The 20,177-nt window shown below is 51.0% G+C and overlaps 3 protein-coding genes across 3 annotated transcripts; 1 reads left to right on the top strand and 2 right to left on the bottom strand.

The window, feature by feature from the left end:
• Positions 1 to 8: 8 nt before the first annotated feature.
• On the bottom strand, positions 9 to 601 carry LOC148702741 (uncharacterized). Its single transcript, XM_088703036.2, has one exon. It carries the CDS (start codon positions 426 to 428, stop codon positions 165 to 167), a length of 264 nt encoding a protein of 87 aa, XP_088559162.1. The 5' UTR covers positions 429 to 601; the 3' UTR covers positions 9 to 164.
• A 137-nt stretch (positions 602 to 738) lies between these two features.
• On the top strand, positions 739 to 4,774 carry LOC148702740 (protein FAR1-RELATED SEQUENCE 5-like). The gene is made up of 6 exons (XM_089924886.1): positions 739 to 1,039; positions 1,377 to 1,454; positions 1,540 to 2,711; positions 2,784 to 3,510; positions 3,792 to 4,265; positions 4,368 to 4,774. The coding sequence occupies exons 1-6, from the start codon at positions 995 to 997 to the stop codon at positions 4,533 to 4,535; spliced, it is 2,664 nt and encodes an 887-aa protein (XP_089781012.1). The 5' UTR covers positions 739 to 994; the 3' UTR covers positions 4,536 to 4,774.
• A 4,499-nt stretch (positions 4,775 to 9,273) lies between these two features.
• Positions 9,274 to 9,771, bottom strand: LOC103723904 (uncharacterized). The gene has a single exon (XM_008814991.6). It carries the CDS (start codon positions 9,665 to 9,667, stop codon positions 9,380 to 9,382), a length of 288 nt encoding a protein of 95 aa, XP_008813213.1. The 5' UTR covers positions 9,668 to 9,771; the 3' UTR covers positions 9,274 to 9,379.
• Between the last annotated feature and the right edge of the window lie 10,406 nt (positions 9,772 to 20,177).

Genomic DNA, 20,177 nt, shown 5'->3' with positions numbered 1-20,177 from the left:
AATAGAAGAATATAAACGGCCATCACCAAAAAAATTTAGAATATACTCGAACTTCAGTATTCAGTATTACAAAGTTCGATCCCCAAAACTTTAGAAATAAAGAGAGAGAGAGAGAAAAAACAGAGATTAGTTGCCATTTCAGACATCCCCTTGTTTCTAAAATTCTATTTGGGCCCGTAGCAGCTCAGGTACATGACTTTCTCCAGTGTCTGCTCCCTCCTCTTCGCTCTCTCCACCTTCCCAATGCTCCTTTCAATGGAGGTAGACATCCTGGTGGCTTGACTTAAAGATCCCACGCTGCTCTTGGCTCGCTGGTGGAGAGACCTCAAGGCGTAGTTCCATCGGCACAGCCCTGCTTGATCCTTGAGCGTTTCTACTGCCGCTACGCTTGCCGCTACGATCAAAGAAGCCTTGCTTGCAGAGGCCATCTCTTCTCTTTCTCTAACGCTGGGAAACCAGAGAAGATTTTAATGGAAGAAAGTAGCGTGCTTTCGGTGGAGATTGCTTTGACGAGGTTGGTGGAAGGAAATGGGGGGTATATAAAGCCGCCAATGGAAGGAACGGGAGAGGTGGCACGAGAGAAAACCAGGGGCTAAGTACTGCTGGTTTTGGTTTCTTTCCCCGTATTTCCTGGATCCCGGGGGCGTGGTCGTTTGTTTACAGGCTAGTACGTGGCTGGCGGTACCGCGTGGTTGGCCAAATGAAAGCAGGGGCTGAGGTCCGGTTCCGAGGGGTAGTTCTAAATACACCCCCCCGATTGCTCAGGACACCCCCCAAAAACCAAAAAAAAAAAATACCCAAACTAACCTTTAGTGTAATTACCATATTGCCCTTGAAATTTTCTCAGTACACCCCCCTTCCTCCTCCTCCGTCTCCTCCTCCGTTTCGTTTTGAAAAGGAAAAAAAAAACCACCCCTCAAACCCCCCTTAAACCCCTCGATCCATTTACATCGTTTAGGCGATCTTTGAAGGAGATTTAAGCCCCATTCGAAGCATGGACAAGCAACTAGTGATTTGGGACGAAGAATCGGCCGCAAAGGTACGTGTTCCACCTTGTTTCGAAAGTTTTTTTTTTTCACGGTTCGTGCTCCGTTCGGCACTGGATCGCCGAACAAAAGGCTTCTGTTCGGCTGCATAGTGCCGAACAGAAGCCTTCTGTTCGGCAACGCTCTACCGAACAGAAGGCTTCTGTTCGGCTGCACAGTGCCGAACATAAGGCTTCTGTCCGGCACACTGCAGCCGAACAGAAGGCTTCTGTTCGGCACTCTGCAGCCGAACAGAAGCCTTCTCGTGCCAAATCGCGTGCCGTGCTGAATTTTGTGCCGAACAGATCCTCTGATTCATTAATTCTTGGTGATAAATTATTTTATATGTAGGGCTATGCTACAACCGAATCGAGTATAATTGGATCAGAATTTGTACTGGATTACACAAGCGAATTTACAACTTACGAGGTATTATAATATATTGTGCAATTTTGTATTAGTTTAGCGAGCTATTTTTACAACTGTGTACTTACATAAATTGTTTAATGTATAGATCTTCAAGAGTAGAGAGGACTTGTGTAATTGGTGTCGTGAAGCTGGGAGGCGAAATGGTTTTGTTGTTGTAATCAAATCATCCGATGCAGGTACCATTTCTAAGAAACCCAGAATTACGTTAGGTTGTGAGAGGGGTGGGACGTACCGAACCACAAAAGAAAAGCGAATAAAGACTGCCTGTGGGACAAAGAAGTGTGGATGCCCTTTTGCATTAAGAGGAAAGAAATTGGATACTGCGGATGATTGGATATTACTGGTCGTATGTGGAGTGCACAATCATCCCGCTGCAGAGAATCTGGAGGGGCACTCATATGCAGGGAGATTATCTGAGCAGGAGACGGAATTGTTAGTGGATATGTCGAAGAGTTTGGTTCGTCCAAAGGACATATTATCCACATTGAAGAAAAGAGATGCCCTCAATGTTACGACTATCAAGACTATCTACAATGTACGTCAACGGTTTAAGGTTGCAGAGAAAGCCGGGAGGTCTGAAATGCAACATCTATTAGGTAAATTATCAGAGGCTAAATATATTGAGTGGCATAGGAATTGTACTAATACGGATGTTGTGCATGACTTATTTTGGGCACACCCTGGCAGCATTGATTTGTTCCGTGCATTTCCCCGTGTGTTGATAATGGATTGCACGTACAAGACGAATAGGTATCGTCTTCCGCTCTTAGAGATTGTGGGGGTGACATCTACTGACATGACATTTTCAGTTGCTTTTGTATACTTAAATTCTGAGGGGGAAGAAAGCTATACTTGGGCATTAGAGAGATTGCGCAGTGTCATAGCTGATGATGTTTTGCCTGAGTTGATTGTTACAGATAGAGACTTGGCTTTGATGAATGCAATTCATAGAGTATTTCCTACTGCTAGACATTTATTATGTAGATGGCATATTAGTAGGAATGTTTTGGCCAAGTGCAAAAAATTTTTCGAATTGAAGGAGAAATGGGATAAATTTATTATGAGTTGGAATGTACTAGTGCTGTCCTCCACGGAAGACGAGTATAATGATCGCTGGAGTGCACTGCAGAGAGAGTTCGGTACCTATCCAGATGCACTACAGTATGTGTCAGATACTTGGCTGAGCAAATACAAGGAAAGATTTGTTGCGGCGTGGACTGATACATGCAGGCACTACGGAAATGTGACGACAAATAGGTATCACAAATAAAGACTCATTTAAATTTAATTTGCCTCAATTCTTATATCTAACTTTCATTTGTTTACTAGGGTCGAGAGTGCACATGCAAAGCTCAAAAAGCAGCTTGGATCAAGCCAAGGAAGTTTCGAGTCATCTTGGACTAGAATACATGGATTGATTGAGTTGCAGCACAGCTCCGTTAAAGCCTCATTGGAGAAGAGTTTATTGGTAGTGCAGCACAACTTCAAGCCAGCTGAATTCAAAGAGTTGCGAGGTTTCATATCTATAAGTGCGTTAAATCATGTCCTCGCCCAATCGAAACGAGCCAATTCAGTTGGGTTTGATGATTCAAATTGTGGGTGCGCTATTCGACGCACACATGGTATACCATGTGCTCACCAGATTGCGCGGTACAGGGTGGAAGGTCGGCCCATTCCTCTCGACTGCATAGATCCTCATTGGAGGAAACTTGATATTCTGCCTACCCCCCCCGTGCAGCCAATTCAGTTGAGTTGTGATGCAGAGTTAGATTTGATTGCGCTACGATTCAAGAAGTTAGATGGGGCTTCTCAATTGCAGATGATCAAAAAGTTACGAGAGATTGCAAGTCCAGATAGTACACCTCTTTTAGAGCCTGCAAAACGGAAGACCGGTTCACGTGGGCGCGCTTCACTGAAGGTTGATACGTCTACTCGACGTGACCCGTCTGCGTTTGAGTTGGTTCTATCTGGACAGGATAGTTATTCACCTGGTGTTGAGAAAGTTACCATCCGCAATCCATCTACTCAGATTCAAAAGAGACGGCCCAAGCAAAAGGTAAGTACCAAATATTTATTTCCTTACAATAGGTATCACAACGTCTACGGGACGGTCCGTGCCATGCCGGTATGTCATGTGCCGATACGGGACATGTCGGGACGTGCCGTGCCGAGATGTGCCGATACGGGACATGTCGGGACGTGCCGTGCCGAGATGTGCCGATACGGGATGTGCCGTGCCGAGATGTGCCGATACGGGATGTGCCGTGCCGAGATGTGCCGATACGGGACATGTTCTGCCATTGTTACATATTTTCTATCATTTGATATTATTTGCAGATTTTTCGTACTAGAGCCCAGTCACATACGCCCATTATCTATATTGATGCTATTCCTTCTGCCTTGAGACCATACATCCAGCATATCAAGGATGTAAAAGCTGATGGGAATTGCGGATTTAGGGCAATAGCTGACTTACTGGGATTTGGAGAAGATGACTGGGTGCGTGTTAGGAAGGATTTATTGCAAGAGTTGCAATGTCATTCGGACCACTATCGCACATTATATGGTGTGGAAGGGACGATTGCTGAGATCACTCATGCATTATCATATTATGATGATTGTCCACCATATGACAGATGGATGACTATGCCGGACATGGGTCATCTTATAGCATCCTGCTATAATGTTGTCCTATACCATCTCTCGTTGCAACAATGTCTGACCTTCCTACCTCTCCGTTCTGTGCCAGTACCTCTTCTATCCCGCAAAGATATCGCTATCGGATTCGTAAATGGAAATCATTTTGTTGAGGTACTACGTTCACAACACTTGCGAATATTTAATTTTGCTTATTTAATTTTGCTTATTTATAATTTTGTAGCTATTAATATTTTCTTATTTCTAATTTTGAAGGTGTTCTTGTTGCCGGGACATCCCGTTCCGCCAGTAGCGACCAACTGGCGAAAATATCATCTTCCTTGTGCTACCGGATGGGAAAATTCATATGAAGCACGGATTCAACAGTTCAAAGAGAGCATCTCACCTAATGTTATAATTAGCGAGACAGTAGAGTTAGATTGATTATTTATATATGTACAATTTTTGAAAGTTGTAAATTTTTTGGGGCTCTTAGAGTCATGTACTGTGAAACTCCATCATCAGCTGGGAATACATATGACGACTGTTGTTTCCGTTGAGATTTCAGATGTAAACAGAAACATACTTAAGAGCTGGTGGGAGCAAACAAATCAAACAGGGGAACTAATAGACCTTTCTGATGTACAAGAACTTAACGGTGACAAGCTTGAGCAGATGATTAACACATTTGTTGGAAAAGAGGGCTCTGTGATGTTCTTGGTTAAGAGGTTAATCGGCTGCCCTCTCCTTGCAAGGCCAGGTCTTGCCACTGGCACCCTCTTAGGCTTTGCTGCCTTTTTTGGAGGGGAACTTTGTCCAGGGTCAGCTTTGATTGGAACAACATTTGGAGGTACCTCAGGGGGAGGTGGAGGCAGAACATCAGTCGTATCAGATTCAGGGTCAAACCCCCCACGGGACTCCATCTCCTCAGGGGGAGGTGGAGGCAAGACAGTAGAGTTAGATTGATTGTTTATATATGTACAATTTTTGAAACTCCATCATCAATATAAATCAAAAAATATCTGTCTTCGCATTGTTAGATTGATTGTTATGTGCACTGTTATATTTGTGTAAAATAGAACGGGCCAGGCTTTACAAAGATTACACGTAAATGTACCAAAAATATATATTTTTCATTAATATCAAAGGCTTTACAAAGATTACAAAGGCTCCATCATCAATCCCTATGACGCCATCGTCGACGCGTGTACTGCTGTACGTCTGAATGAGAGGGTCCTGGATCCGAATGAGAGGGTGCTGTACTCGGGCCAGGCTCATCACCCAGAAGTACCTGATGCATCTGAGAAATAGCATCATATAGGTGCCCGGCACCTAGTGACGTAGCCTCTGAGGGACCCATCCGTACAATGTCGGTACTGATACCGAGTGCAGCTGCATTACGCCGCCGGTGCATGTCAGCATCATCATGACCTCCCCTAGCTCCAGAATGAGTACTCGAGCGCAGATGAGGAGGCTGAACTGCAACGTGCGTGATACGGAGATACCACTCCATGTATCCCGGTACGCTGTCTGATGGCCGGGTAACTGGGTGGCTCCTGCTCGCCTGGCTCAGCACGTGGTCCTCCCACCGCTCCCAAAGCTGATCCATATAGGAGTAATGTATCCGGTACGAGCCTGCTGTGGAACCTCTGTTGGCTCGCGTAGGGGCTAGTGGCGCTCGAGGGATGGTCTGAATACGACCAAACTGTCTAAGAACCCTTTCTGGATGATAGGGTTCTACGATATCAAGGCACTTGATGGAGCCACTAAAAAATGCGACGGGTATATATGGGCGATCTCCCCGAAGCCGATGATGGGGATCCCAAATAACCTGTAAAACAAAAGGTCCATTTCAGTTTTATACTATATCGCATATTAAATGTACTGACAAACACAAGCAAATGGTAATATGATACGTACCTCATCGATGCTCAAAAGGTCCAATGACTCACGTAGAACCACTAAATGGTCCATCGTGGTACGGGATGGAGTACCGGGCATCCAGCGGTGCACGCGGGGACTGGCATCAGTATACTCGAGCGACGGGTGAGGACTGAGTGCTGGAAAATGCTCATAAATCCATGCCTGCAGAAGCGTCATATAACCACTGATCTGTCTCACTGATGACCTCGACGCAATCCCCAACTGCCGATACAAATATGCTAAGGCAGCTGTACCCCAGGCATATGTGCTCACCCTATCCAGATCCCGCAGTAAACACAGATACGCTATAGGCACCCTGGTCCCACTCTTATCAGCAAAGAGTGTGCAGCCTAACAAAAATAACAAATAGGCTCGTGCTGCACACTCTATCCTCTGCTGCCTGTCTCTATCAGATACAGAGTGAAACTGAGTCCTCAGCCACTCCATCCTCACAGACTGACCGCGCGATGACAGTACCTCCTGACGCGCGTCTCCAGCTGACACCCCCAACAACTCCACAAGTAGCTCCTCAGCATCCCGATCACTCATCCTCTCAGGAGAAACTGATACTGAGGAACCTGCGACAGGAATCCCTAAAATGGCGGATACATCATCCAACGTGATAGTGATCTCGCCAAATGGTATATGGAAGGTGTTCGTCTCGGGCTGCCATCTCTCTACGAAGCCCGAAATCAGAATCTTATCGATGAATCGATAAGAGCACTGTACTAACTCTACGAGGCCCGACTGCCTCAATAGTGCTCTGAACCTGGTATTTGGTTGGTTTGAAGACCACCACTTCCATTCACCAACCTTGGCAGTATGGTTCATGCACTTTAGTGGAGCTCGTTCCTGTAATATAAATGTATAATTACTACTACTTTATAAAACATCAATAAACAAAATATAATGCTATAACAAATAAACAATACCTGTTGCCTCCAGATGGAAGCTGCTATATGCGTCCTGAAACTGATCAGGACGGACTCATCCTCTGGACCTCCTGGACATGGTCCAACGGACTCATCGTCTTCGCCCCTAGCGGGCATATCATCATGCTCTGACTCAGGAGAGTCCAATGGCATATGAGCAGGCTCGGGAGAAGCAATCCTAGCACGACGTCTCCTAGCTGACGCCGTAGGTCTAACTCTGGCGGGACGGGGATCCATGTCTGAAAATATAGAAATTCAATGTTAGGCTATATCAAAGAAAATAATTCAATTGCATACATAAATGTTCGGCACAAAATTCAGCACGGCACGCACCAGAACCCTTCTGTTCGGCTGCACAGTGCCGAACAGAAGGCTTCTGTTCGGCTGCACAGAGCCGAACAGAAGGCTTCTGTTCGGCTGCTCAGAGCCGGACAGAACCATTCTGTTCGGCACTGTGCAGCCGAACAGAAGGCTTCTGTTCGGCACCGTGCAGCCGAACAGAAGGCTTCTGTTCGGTTGAGTGTTGCCGAACAGAGGGCTTCTGTTCGGCACTGTTCAGCCGAACAGAACCCTTCTGTTCGGCGATCCAGTGCCGAACGGAGCACTGGAGGCGGGGGGGCGGGGAGCTACCTCGACGTGGTCGTGGAGGCGCCGGCGAGGTGCTCGTTGCTCGGGAGATGGCCGGGGAGGTGGTTCCGGGAGAATGCCGGCGACGAGAGGGAGAAGGGGAGAATGCCGGCGACGAGAGGGAGAAGGGGGAACGGGGGGGTTTTGGGCGAGGGAGAAGGGGGAGACGGAGGGGGTTTGGCCGCCGGCGAGGTGCTTGAGGCGAAGTTTTTTGGGCGGAAGGGAGAAGCCGGCTGGAGTGGAGTTTTGGAGGGGAAGAGCGGGGTTGGGGGGGGGGGGGTTTGGGGGGTGTAGAGAGCAATTTAGGTGAGGGGGTGGGGAGGGTGAAGGGTAATTTAGGATTTTTTATTTTTTTAGGGGTGTCCTTAGCAAATGGGGGGGTGTAGAGAGTATTTAATTTTTTTTTAATTTTTGGGGGGTGTCCTGAGCAATCGGGGGGGTGTATTTAGAACTACCCGGTTCCGAGGGGTGGTTTTTGGGGTGAAGTTTCCATTTTGCCCATACGTTTCCCTCGTTATTATTGTTTGAAGGGAGGCAGCTCTTCAAGTATTTTTGATCGCCTTTAATATATGATATTGCATTAAATTGATGATAAATTTAAATTAAAGATAATGTTTGAGATCTCAATCATATTAAGCAATTAAAAACATATATGTAAATTAATTATTTATTTATATCTTGAATTGGATCAGGTTGGTCAGGTTTGGGTTGGATTAATGACCAATTCTAACCTAATTTAAGTAAGGCCGGTAGGGATTGTTAGGCCTTCCCTAGACTCGAATTTGTAAATGCTTGACTCAACACTATCTAATGAGCTAGTTAGGCGGTGTGTTTGAGTTGATCCCACCTAGATTGTACATCTAGTTTAGATTCCAGGATGTTTTTTAAAAAATTATATTAGAGTTTTAACAATGTCATAAAATATGTTATTGTCCACAAAATGTTATTTTATTAACTCAAAATTTATTTTTGACATGTTTTTGACCATTGTTCTAGGATTATTCTTAAATCCTGTAAATCCAGCCCTACCCAGACTTGTCCCGAGTCTGTACATCTAAAGCTTGGGCACGATTTATAATTTTTTTGGTAGAACAGATATACTATGTATTATTTATTTAAACCAAACCTACCCAAGCAAATTATTTATTTAATTACTTATTTATTTTTAATAAATTAATTTATGTAATAATTCTACATGTATTTTATAATTTGATTTATTTTTAATATTTTTTGGTTTTTTTTTTCATTCAAAGGAGTTCCAAGGTTCCAAATATTAGATGGTGAGATCCCACCTTATTCAGGTCAAAGAAGAAACATCTGAACTTGACATGTTCAAGAAATTTTTTTTTTAAAAAAAACAATAACCCTAACAAATTTTTTTTTGGTACAATGGTTGCTCATGCTGCGACCCAAATCCCTCTGCCCATCGAAAACCTTTCATTTGTTGGGCAAGAAATCAAGCCATTTCCAGCGAGAGGAACAGCATTATTAGTCCATTACATTGGATGAGGAGAAAATAATCCCCAACCCGCTGGAGTAACGAAGATGGGGAGTGGTTCATTGATAGCGTCCTAACAGTCTTTCTCTTAAAAAAATATAATCATCTTCTTTTGTTTTTGTAATCAAAGTATCTTGTCGCAGCAAAATCCAAAGATAATATAGCCTTAGAATGCACTCCCAAATCAAGAGAAGAACGAAAATGATGACCAATTCCAAAATATCTTAATATGCACTCAAAATTTACAATTACAAATGTCCCATAAACGAGAACACAAAAACCCAACAGAATTCAGCGTCCACAGTTCTCTAATTGGGACCCCAACAGCTCAAGTACATGACTTTCCTAAGTGACTCCTCAGACCGTTTGGTCTTCTCATCGATCCCTTCCCTTCCATTCATCCTCTCAACAATAGAAGAAGAAGAAGAAGACATCCTTCTGGCCTGAGCTACCGATCCCATGTCACTACTCCTGGCTCGCCGTTGGAGAGACCTCAGGGCATAGTTCCATCGGCAAAGTCCCGCTTGATCCTTGAGAGCTTCCACGGTCCCCACGCTTGCTGCCACAATCAAAGAAACACTCCTCGCAGACGCCATCTCTTTCTCCTTCGTTGATACCGTGAACTAAAAGGTTGAAGCAAGAAGGGTGCTTTGGTGAGTTCGCCGAGAAAGTGGCGAGGAGGTGGTTGATATATAAAGCCGTGATAAAGAATGGATAAGAAATGGAGTGGGAGAAAAACCGGGGGTGAGCTGCTGCTTGTTTACCTTCTGTGGTCCGCGGTTTCCTGGATACCGGGGGCTATATTGTTTGTTTATGATTATTGAGCAAAGGTTTCAGCATCACACGGACAATGATGGGTCAAGCGAAGTTTGGCTGCATCTTGAGTTCACAGGCCTCGTCTTCAAGTACAGGTAGGGGCTGTTCATGGGGGTGGGGATGACTTGGTAGCTGACAGGACCCAAATCGACATCTTGGGAGTGGGTCCAAAGTTGTATGAGCTGATAGTCTTTTACATGGCACTCGACTCCTTTAGTTTCAGCCCGAAATATTATTGGCTGAGGTTTGGGCTGAGGTCCATCCATCTTGAAAACCCGAAAACCCAACCACCACAGCAAAACACGCTTGGATTTGCTTTGGTACACGTAGATTTACCTTAGTATTTATGTTAAAGATTTCATAAACTAGTGATAATTATCATGTGAGGGGACTCAACATTCGATCACCAACAATTCTATTACCACCAATTTTGAGACGCTGGTACGGACCATCTCTATATATCTCTACCGATGATTTCTTTCTGAAGTAGCTTTTTTGCGGAAAGGGTACAACTGCATTTATTTTTATGTCCTCTCGTGGGTCTGCCAATGACTCAAAGAATGATGAAGTTGCGACATCCATCTTTTCTGAAATTCTTTCAATCGACGGTCCCTGAGGAGTTTTAGTAATAATTTTGAACCAAACACACTAAGTATTCCAAGTGGGGCCCATAAGCAAAGCAAAAGTTGAAAATACATATTTGATGCACTTAGTACAAAGACTGCTTTCATTGATGTCAGCCAGTGGATGAGCTCTTAGAAAAAATTCTCCCTCGCAGTCTATTCTAACCCTAACGCTCGCTTAAATTGCTGGATGAACGATGTAATCCTAGCAGAAATCAGTGTGTCACACTTTAGAAAGGCCCGTAGGGGGTCTTGCACTTACTCGTGTGAGCGCTACGCCTTCCTTCTTCCATACCGCCGCAGCTGAAATAATATGGTTTCCCAATCCCATCTAATGCTTAAGTTGAGAGAATTTTGGAGGGGAACAAAAGAAGGAAGAAAGAACATAATGGCAAGGTCTTCCTTAGCTATAGTGATTTTGTGTTACCTTTTCGATGGAGAGATTTCAGATTTATTTATAGCTAGTATCCCACATCTCCAATGAATTATATTCTAACAAACTTGGAGTCGAGCCGTAACAAACTACGGATACGGCATAACAAATTTAAGAACATGCTGTAATAGTTTGGCATATGATTGGATTGTTGAGGCCATGTGCAGATTTAAGGTAGGGGGATTGAGCTGCTTTTTTTGCAGAAAGATCCTGCTCAGCTCGAATAGGTGGCTGAGATAGTCGAGCTGAACCGAGAGATATTAGTCTCGGAGGTCAGCCGCCTTAGATCTACTTGTCTCAGTAGAGAGGGCTTGATTAGAATACCTTGGAGAGTTTTTGGGTAGCCTTGTGTCACCACACGAGTTGTGAGCTGGACGAATCTCATTGTGACACATCATTTTGGTCATTAAATGCCGTAACACTAGCCCTCCTTCTGCGTCCGAAGCATCTCTTTGATCCGGCACAAAAAGTGGCCATTTGTTACACTCAATGCTATTTTAATGAGGACATTAACTCTAGAATGATATCCTCTGAAGGACAAGTCCTAATGCTCTGCCTCCTGAGGTGTCATTTGACCATTTAGAGCAATATTGGTGCGATGCATATTTACCGATCTCGATAGGAAGGTGACTGAGTGGACCAATCCGGATCATCCAAAATTCTTTAAAGGAGGGCGGAGCCCCCCCTCAAGTCCACCATACTTGAGAAGGCTTTAGGCACCCTCTCCATCACTCTGAGAAGAACTCCTACAGAACATACTTATCAACTTGCTCCATATCAAGCTTGGGTGGTGGTTCTACTGCTCTTCTGCTTTCTTTTTTGGAGAAATTAATGAACGGTCCATTTTTGAATCGGTCTCTAATTTTCAGTCTCTGTTGACTGGTTCTTTAACAAACACTCCAGACGTATTTTCGAGGTGTAATAAATGACCATCAGAAGACCTTAATGCCCTTTCATCCCCTTCATTTTTCTTTCTTTGTTTTTTCCTCCGTTTCGAACCCTAGGTCCACTCTCCCACCTTTAATCTGCTCTCCTCATCCTTAGAGAAAGCTCTATCGCTCTTTTGCTCATCCAATCTTCCGTTGTTCCCCCTCTGCTAGTTTGAGTTTATTTTTTCTCCATTTTTCGACTGAGATTTGGGAGCGTACGACATTCTATCAACTCGCACTCTCTAGAAGATTTCCCTGACGCTCTCGATTTCAGCCGACTCGGTGGCAGCCAAAGCTTCGTTCAGCATTACTTCCCAAACCGTCCCCATGTTGTCTCTGGAGCCTTTGAACAGGTTTGTCAACCGTTGCAGCTTGTTTTAAATTGTTGGAATGGTTAGTGTTACGGGGGAACTTAGCCACCATGCCCCACGTGACCGGCACGCGCGCCCAGAAAGACTACGACTGCCCCTTGATCCAGCAATCCGACCTCGGGTCGGATATCTTCGGCTCCGCAGCCCGACCCCGAGTCGGGTGCCCCTTGATCCAGCAATCCGACCCCAAGTCGGCAATCTCTTGACAACAACAGACTGTTCCCCTGAGGCACGCCGCGGCCCCCTGCTCCACTACTCCCTGCAACGGCCGTATCCGGCGCTGCCCCACGATCCCCTGTAACAGCCGTACAAAGCGGAGCTCCACTACGCCCTGCCATGGCCGTACCCGGCGCTGCCCCAGGACGCCCTGTAACGACCATGTCAGTGGCAACCCCATCGTGCCACACGATGACCAATCCCCAAAAAAACCCCCCAGCCTGATATATATGCGGCTGGGGGGGAAGGGGAGGGTAAGAAAGATTTTCCAGAGTATCATCTTACCTGCTACCTCTCCTTCTCCTTCGATCTTCCCTAACTTGATCGTCGGAGGGCCCCCACCACCCCGGTGGTGGTGCGAGGCTTGCTTGCAGGTTTCCCAGCGGAAGGTGGAGCGCAACCGAAGCAATTCCAAGGGAACCCCGTTCACACCGCTGTGCCAATCGTTCTCGGTTTGGACCCCCAGCAACAGTTGGCGCTAGAGGAAGGGACCGGATTTCAGAGCGATCGTAATGGCACGGCGAGGTAGTCGTGGAGCTTCCAATGCTCCCGGTCGTGGGGCCTCTCGCGCCTCTGGCCGGGAGGCCGCTGCATCTCCGACACACTCTCAGCAACACTCCACCGCCCCACCGCCCATTCAGACGGTCGAAGCCGCCCAGTTCGACCAGCTAACCTAGCAGGTTCGCACCCTCGCGGAGGCGGTGCAGAATCTGCAGGGTGCGATGTCCCGGGCGCCGCAGTGGGCTCAGGAGCCGCCGCTGCCTGAGCGTTCGCCTGTCCTCCTCAACCCGCGCTCCTTCCTCTCCCATGGGGAGGAGCGCCGGCGCGAGGAGGATTCTCGAGCACGCTCCATTCTGCCGGGACCTTCCCACCGGAGCTGCGCGGGGTACGAGAGGCGGGCCCGGGCGCGTTCCCAGACCCCCCAGTCCTCGAGGAACCCGCGCTCCAGTCGGTCTCCCTCTCGCCGCTCCTTGTCTCCCACCCACCGGTCGCGCTCCCTGGACCGGCGGGTGGACGATCTCCACCGACAACTCCAGGTCCTGAAGGGCCATTCCAAAGATCCCTTCGCCGACTTAGAGATCTTCTCCCAGCCGGCGCTTACCTCGAGGATCCTGCGGACCCCGAATCCGCCGGGGTTCAAAATGCCGGCGATCGAGCCCTATGACGGGGCGGCGGACCCGCGGGATCACGTCGAGAGTTTCAGGACCCTTATGCTCCTCCACGGAGCATCAGATCCCCTTCTCTGTAAGGCTTTCCCGGCAACCCTCCGTGGCCCGGCGAGGGCGTGGTTCGCCGGGCTGGAGGCTGACTCAATTCGGTCCTTCGACCAGTTCACCCGCCTCTTCATCACTCATTTCGCCGTCAGTAGCCGGCGGCGACTGGTCTCCGACTCCCTCTTTGATGTCCGGCAAAACGAGGGAGAAAGCCTGCGGGATTATCTTACCCGCTTCAACAGGGCTACGCTGGAGGTCCGGAACCTGAGTCAGGAGGTAGCTCTTTCAGCCCTGAAGCGTGGCTTCCGGAAGGGCAGACTCACCTTCTCCCTGGACAAACGCCTGCCGCGGAGCTTCCCAGAGCTGTTGTCTCGGGCGAACCAGTATGCGGACGCCGAGGAGGCGGCCGCCCACCGGAGCAAGGAGGCCGTCGAGATCCCTCCAAAGCTTGGGAAGAAAAGGCGGAAAGAGGCACGCCAGAGGAGGAGCCCGACGCCCCAGCGTCGGCGCAGAAGCCCGTCGCCGGCGAAGAACCACGGCGCCCCACGCCCTCGTTCTCCGCCCCGACGTTTCAACCGGTACACCCCTCTCCTGACTCCCCGGGCCCAGATCCTTATGGAGATCAAGGGGCGGGAGGACCTCCCGGCCCCGAGACAGATGCGGAGGATACCTGGGAAGAGGCCCTCCAGGGCGTACTGTGAGTACCACCGAGACCACGGCCACGACACAGAGGACTGCTTCCAGCTTCGGGATGAGATCGAGGCTCTCATCCGTCGGGGGCATCTCGGTCGATATGTGAGCGACCGACGTCCCCCCGCAGACCCGCGTCCGGCCGACCCGGCTCCTCCGGAGCCTCGGGAGCAGAATCGACCCGTTGCGGGGGTGATCCACACTATCACTGGGGGCTGCCCCCGGCCCGTGAGGAACGCAGGGGGCTCGACGGAGGCGTCAGGGGCGGCCGTCGCAAAGAGGCAGAGGGTCGGCAATGTAATCACCTTTTGTGATGAGGATGTAAAGGGGGTTCAGACCCCCCACGATGACGCCATGGTGATCTCCCTCACTATGGCAAACTATGATGTAAGGCGTGTTCTTGTGGATAGTGGAAGCTCAGCTGATATCTTGTTTTACGAGGCCTTCCAAAAGATGGGCTTGTCCAGACAATTGTTGCACAAAATATCCACCCCCCTCATAGGATTCACCGGTGACGCTGTCCCGGCGGAAGGTGTCGTTGAGCTGCCTGTGACTGCGGGCGTCGCACCCGCAAAAGCCACGGTGCGACTCGGGTTCTTGGTCGTCCGTGTTCCCTCGGCCTACAACGCTATCCTCGGACGACCCGGACTGAACGCCCTTCGCGCGGTGGTCTCTACGTACCACTTGCTCATGCGGTTCCCCACGGCGGTCGGGATCGGGGAGGTCCGAGGCGACCAACCGACTGCACGGCAATGTTTCCTAGCGACCCTCAAAGGGAAGAAGCCCGCAGAAGCCCTAAGCGTCGAGTCCCTTGATGCCAGAGACGAGGTGGCCTTGCGGCAGGGGGAGCCGGCCGAGGGTGTGGTCGAAGTTCCCCTCGAGGAAGGCCGCCGGGACCGGGTGGTCCGGGTCGGCGCCAATCTCGACCCGGGAGCTCGGGCCCGGTTGGTGGAATTCCTCCGAGCCAATGCCGATGTATTTGCCTGGTCGGCGGCCGATGTACCTGGGATCGGCCCGGAGGTCATTTCTCACGCCCTCAACGTCGACCCGACCCACCGGCCAGTGAAGCAGAAGAAGAGACACTGTGCCCCGGATCGGATCCGGGTGGTCGACCAGGAGGTAGACAAACTCTTGGAGGCAGGATTCATAAGGGAGGTGAGTTACCCCGAGTGGCTGGCAAATGTTGTACTTGTCCGGAAGGCGAGCGGGAAGTGGAGGATGTGCGTCGACTATACCGACCTGAACAAGGCGTGCCCTAAGGATAGCTTTCCGCTTCCGCGGATAGACCAACTGGTCGACGCGACTTCCGGATATCAGCTGCTGTCTTTCATGGACGCCTTTTCCGGTTACAACCAGATAATGATGGCCCCACAGGACGAGGAGAAAACTGCCTTTATAACGGACCGGGGGCTGTACTGCTACAAGGTAATGCCCTTCGGTCTGAAGAATGCTGGCGCCACTTACCAGCGCCTCGTCAACAAAATCTTCAAAGAGCAAATCGGCCGGAACATGGAGGTGTACGTGGACGATATGCTGGTGAAGAGCCGCCAGGCAGACCAGCACATTGTGGATCTGGAGGAGACTTTCACCACCTTACGGAAGTTTCGCATGAAGCTGAACCCAGCGAAGTGCGCCTTTGGCGCTTCGGCCGGGAGGTTCCTTGGTTTCATTGTCAACCAACGGGGTATCGAAGCCAACCCGGACAAAATCAAGGCCATCCAAGGTATGTCCCCTCCGACCAAAGTAAAGGAAGTTCAGGAGCTCGCTGGAAGGGTCGCCGCGCTCGGACGATTTATGGCAAAATCGGCCGAACGCTGCCAACCATTCTTCAAGGTGTTAAAACGCCCGAAAGACTTCCTCTGGACGGCCGAATGTCAAGCAGCATTCGACCAGCTCAAGGAATACCTGGCGTCTCCTCCCCTACTGTCCAAGCCGCAAGAAGGGGAGATGCTCTACCTCTATCTGGCGGTCTCCCCAACCGCGGTCAGTGCGGTGCTGATTCGGGAAGAGGCAAAGCTCCAGAAGCCTGTGTACTACATCAGCCGGGTCCTACGGGACGCCGAGACGCGGTATACGAAGGCTGAAAAGATCGCCTTCGCGCTGCTGACCGCGACCAGGAGGCTCCGCCCCTATTTTCAGGCCCATTCTGTCACCCTCTTAACTGATCAACCACTACGACAGATCCTCAGCAACCCCGAGAATGCGGGACGGCTGGTGAAGTGGGCAGTAGAACTCGGTGAGTTCGACATCCGCTACCAGCCTCGACCCGCCATCAAGGCCCAGGTGCTCGCGGACTTCCTCGCTGAGTGCACGGTGTAGGAGGCGGAACCTAGTCCACCGGAAACGCCCAGCCTCGACCTCCCGACCTGGACGCTTCACATCGATGGGTCGTCGAACCCCGAGGGTGGAGGGGCCGGGCTGGTCGTTACCAGTCCTGATGGAGTGATAGCCGAGTATGCCTTGAGGTTTGGATTTCCAGTGACCAACAACGAGGCGGAGTACGAGGCCCTAGTCACGGGACTCAAACTCGCCGGAGAGCTCGGCATCCGGCGTTTGAAGGTCTTCACCGACTCCCAGCTGGTGGTCGGGTAGGTCCGTGGGGAGTTTGAGGCCCGGAGCCCGACCATGCAGAACTACATCCGGAAGGTGCAAGCACTCATTCCCGACCTCGGCAGTGTCGGCATCCAGCAGGTCCCCAGAAGCGAAAATGCCAGGGCCGACAGATTGTCCCGCTTGGTGGGCGCAGAGGCGCACAACTTGTCGAGGGCAATCTACCTGGAGACCCTGGATGCCCCGGGCATCGGCGAGGCTGGAGCAGTGATGGCGATTGATCCGGAGCCGTCTTGGATGGACCCGCTCGTCGCCTACCTCGCCGAAGGGATCCTCCCTGAAGACGAAGATCAAGCTCGGCGACTTGTCAGGAAGTCCGCCCACTACGTACTCTATGAAGGGAGGCTGTATCGGACCTCGTTTACCGCCCCCCTCTTAAGGTGCCTCCGCCCCTCGGAGGCGGCCTACGTCCTTGGCGAAGTCCATGAGGGCGTCTGCGGATCGCACTCGGGGGCTAGGTCCTTGGCGCACAAGATCATGAGGCAAGGCTATTATTGGCCTACCTTGTTGGAGGACTCAAAGGATCACGTACGGAAATGCGATGCCTGCCAGCGCCACGCCAACGTCCAGAGAGTCCCTTCTGTCCCCTTGGCACCAATCACCGCACCCTGGCCCTTCGCACAGTGGGGAATGGATATCCTCGGACCATTCCCCGTCGCTTCCGCCCTGCGGAAATTCTTGATTGTTGCAATCGACTACTTCACCAAGTGGGTGGAGGCAGAGCCGCTGGCCACTATCACGGAGGCGCAAGTCCGGAAGTTCGTAAAGAAAAACATCATTGTCCGATTTGGGGTACCCCGGGTCCTCATCTCGGATAATGGTCGACAGTTCGACAACAAGCATTTCCGTGACTTCTGCGAAGAGTTCGGGATCGAGCATCGGTTCACATCTGTGTCGCATCCCCAAACCAACGGTGAGGCCGAGGTGACAAACCGGACAATCTTCCAAGGAATTAAGGCGCGAATCGGTCGGACGGGGCAAGCTTGGGTCGAAGAACTCGAGAACGTCCTTTGGGCGTATCGGACCACGCATCGGACCCCTACCGGGGAGACGCCTTTCAGCCTAACCTATGGCACGGAAGCGGTTGTCCCCGTGGAGCTCGGACTCCCCTCGCCCCGGGTGGCTACGCACCGACCCGAGGCCAATTCGGAGCAACTCCGAGGAAACCTGGACCTCTTGGAAGAAGCGAGGGAAATGGCGCAGGTTCGGATGGCGATGTATCAGCGGAGGGTGGCCCGATATTATAACTCCAAGGTCCGACCAAAACTTTTCAGAATCGGAGATCTGGTGCTAAGGCGAGCCAAAGCATCTCAACCCGCGGAAGGTGGGAAGCTGGCGCCAAATTGGGAAGGCCCGTATAGGGTTCGCTGGGTAAACCGACCTGGCTCCTACCAGTTGGAGGCCCTAGATGGTCGAGAAATTCCAAGGAGCTGGAATTCCGCTAACCTACGGGTGTATTACCAGTAGAAAGACAAAGCCAGAAAGACAGTTCAAAAAATGTATAGTCCTTTTCATCTCAATAATTCCTGGTTACAATGGCGTGTTCGTGTGATTACAAAGAATTCCCAGAGGGGAATTGGGGAGTAAAGAAAGTAAGGAAGAGGTGGGGACTCCGTTAAGCTGAAGATCTGGGATCCCGAACCCTCCATCCGAAGCAGCTGCAATCCCACCGGGCGTGGGTGCGTCCCCCCGGAGGCGCCATCGACGCCTCACGCAAAAGACGAAGAGCCGGCGCGGACGAAGAAGAAGTTCGCACTGCTTCTAGAGGAACGCCACCTCCAAGGGATATTCCGGTCCTTCCCAGGAGAAGGGGAGGAAAGGAATACAAGGGAGAAGAGCGCGAGGAGGCGCGATCCCGGATGAAGCGTCTAGCGCAGAGCTCAATCGGGAGGTGGGACTGAAAAGAGGGGGGATGTGATCCCGGATGAAACGCCTAGAACGGAGTTCCACCGGAGAGAATCTCCCTGTTGATCCCAGATGAAACGACTAGTTGGCGAAAGTTGCGAGGGGCGCGCCTCCCGTTCCTCCGGCGGGGGTTTCCCAGCCACGCGCCGGAGAGGAGGTCCACGATCCATGGCAACCTGAACAGCTCCGGCTTGGCAGGCTCCACCGCACCTGCGCTTATATTTATAGCCAAACTGTGGCCCCCTGGTCGTTCCGATGCGGGTGGCTCCAATAAATGCGGGCACATCGAATCAGGAGCCGTTCCGGCTCTCGAGGTTTATCCCCCCACGATCTCCTAAGCGTCGTTCTCCTTAATTGCATTCTTCGTGCAGGACACTCCGGGCGGCGTGTATCCCGCGGCCCACATATCTCCGCACGCGTCCAGGCCGCATCCGCCTCGAAGAACGCGCGTATCGCGGCCGCTTAACTGGCACTCCTCGCAAGCAGCAACTGGCCGGTCCGATTTCCCAGGTAACGCCTCAATTAGCATTTAATGGCCTTCTGGTGTTCCCCAGGCGACGCTTCGAGAGGAGGAGAAACACGATCGCAGCTGGCCACGGAGAAACCCCATCGAGCGGCAAGTGATAGGGGCGCGACCAACGAGCGGAATTCCCCGAGGCTTGGCCCTCGGATGCCAGGCTAACCCGATGATCATCCCGGGAGCAGACTAGCCTGAAGCCCCGACCGGTCGCCTCGGCTTGCGCCAGCCTTGGCCGACCAACGAGCAGAATTCCCCGAGGCTCGGTCCTCGGATGCCAGGCTAACCCGATGACCATCCCGGGAGCAGACTAGCCTGAAGCCCCGACCGGTCGCCTCGGCTTGCGCCAGCCTTGGCCGACCAACGAGCGGAATTCCCCGAGGCTCGGTCCTCGGATGCCAGGCTAACCCGATGACCATCCCGGGAGCAGACTAGCCTGAAGCCCCGACCGGTCGCCTCGGCTTGCGCCAGCCTTGGCCGACCAACGAGCGGAATTCCCCGAGGCTCGGCCCTCGGATGCCAGGCTAACCCGATGATCATCCCGGGAGCAGACTAGCCTGAAGCCCCGACCGGTCGCCTCGGCTTGCGCCAGCCTTGGCCGACCAACGAGCGGAATTCCCCGAGGCTCGGCCCTCGGATGCCAGGCTAACCCGATGATCATCCCGGGAGCAGACTAGCCTGAAGCCCCGACCGGTCGCCTCGGCTTGCGCCAGCCTTGGCCGACCAACGAGCGGAATTCTCCGAGGCTTGGTCCTCGGATGCCAGGCTAACCCGATGACCAT

The sequence above is a fragment of the Phoenix dactylifera genome, chromosome 8 (genome assembly GCF_051530095.1).
Source record: "Phoenix dactylifera cultivar Ajwa chromosome 8, Ajwa_hap1_PhDact_Kaust_v1.1, whole genome shotgun sequence".
Classification (NCBI taxonomy): Eukaryota; Viridiplantae; Streptophyta; class Magnoliopsida; order Arecales; family Arecaceae; genus Phoenix; species Phoenix dactylifera.
Note: the sequence above shows the minus strand (reverse complement) of the source record. Positions and strands in the feature narration are given on the sequence as shown.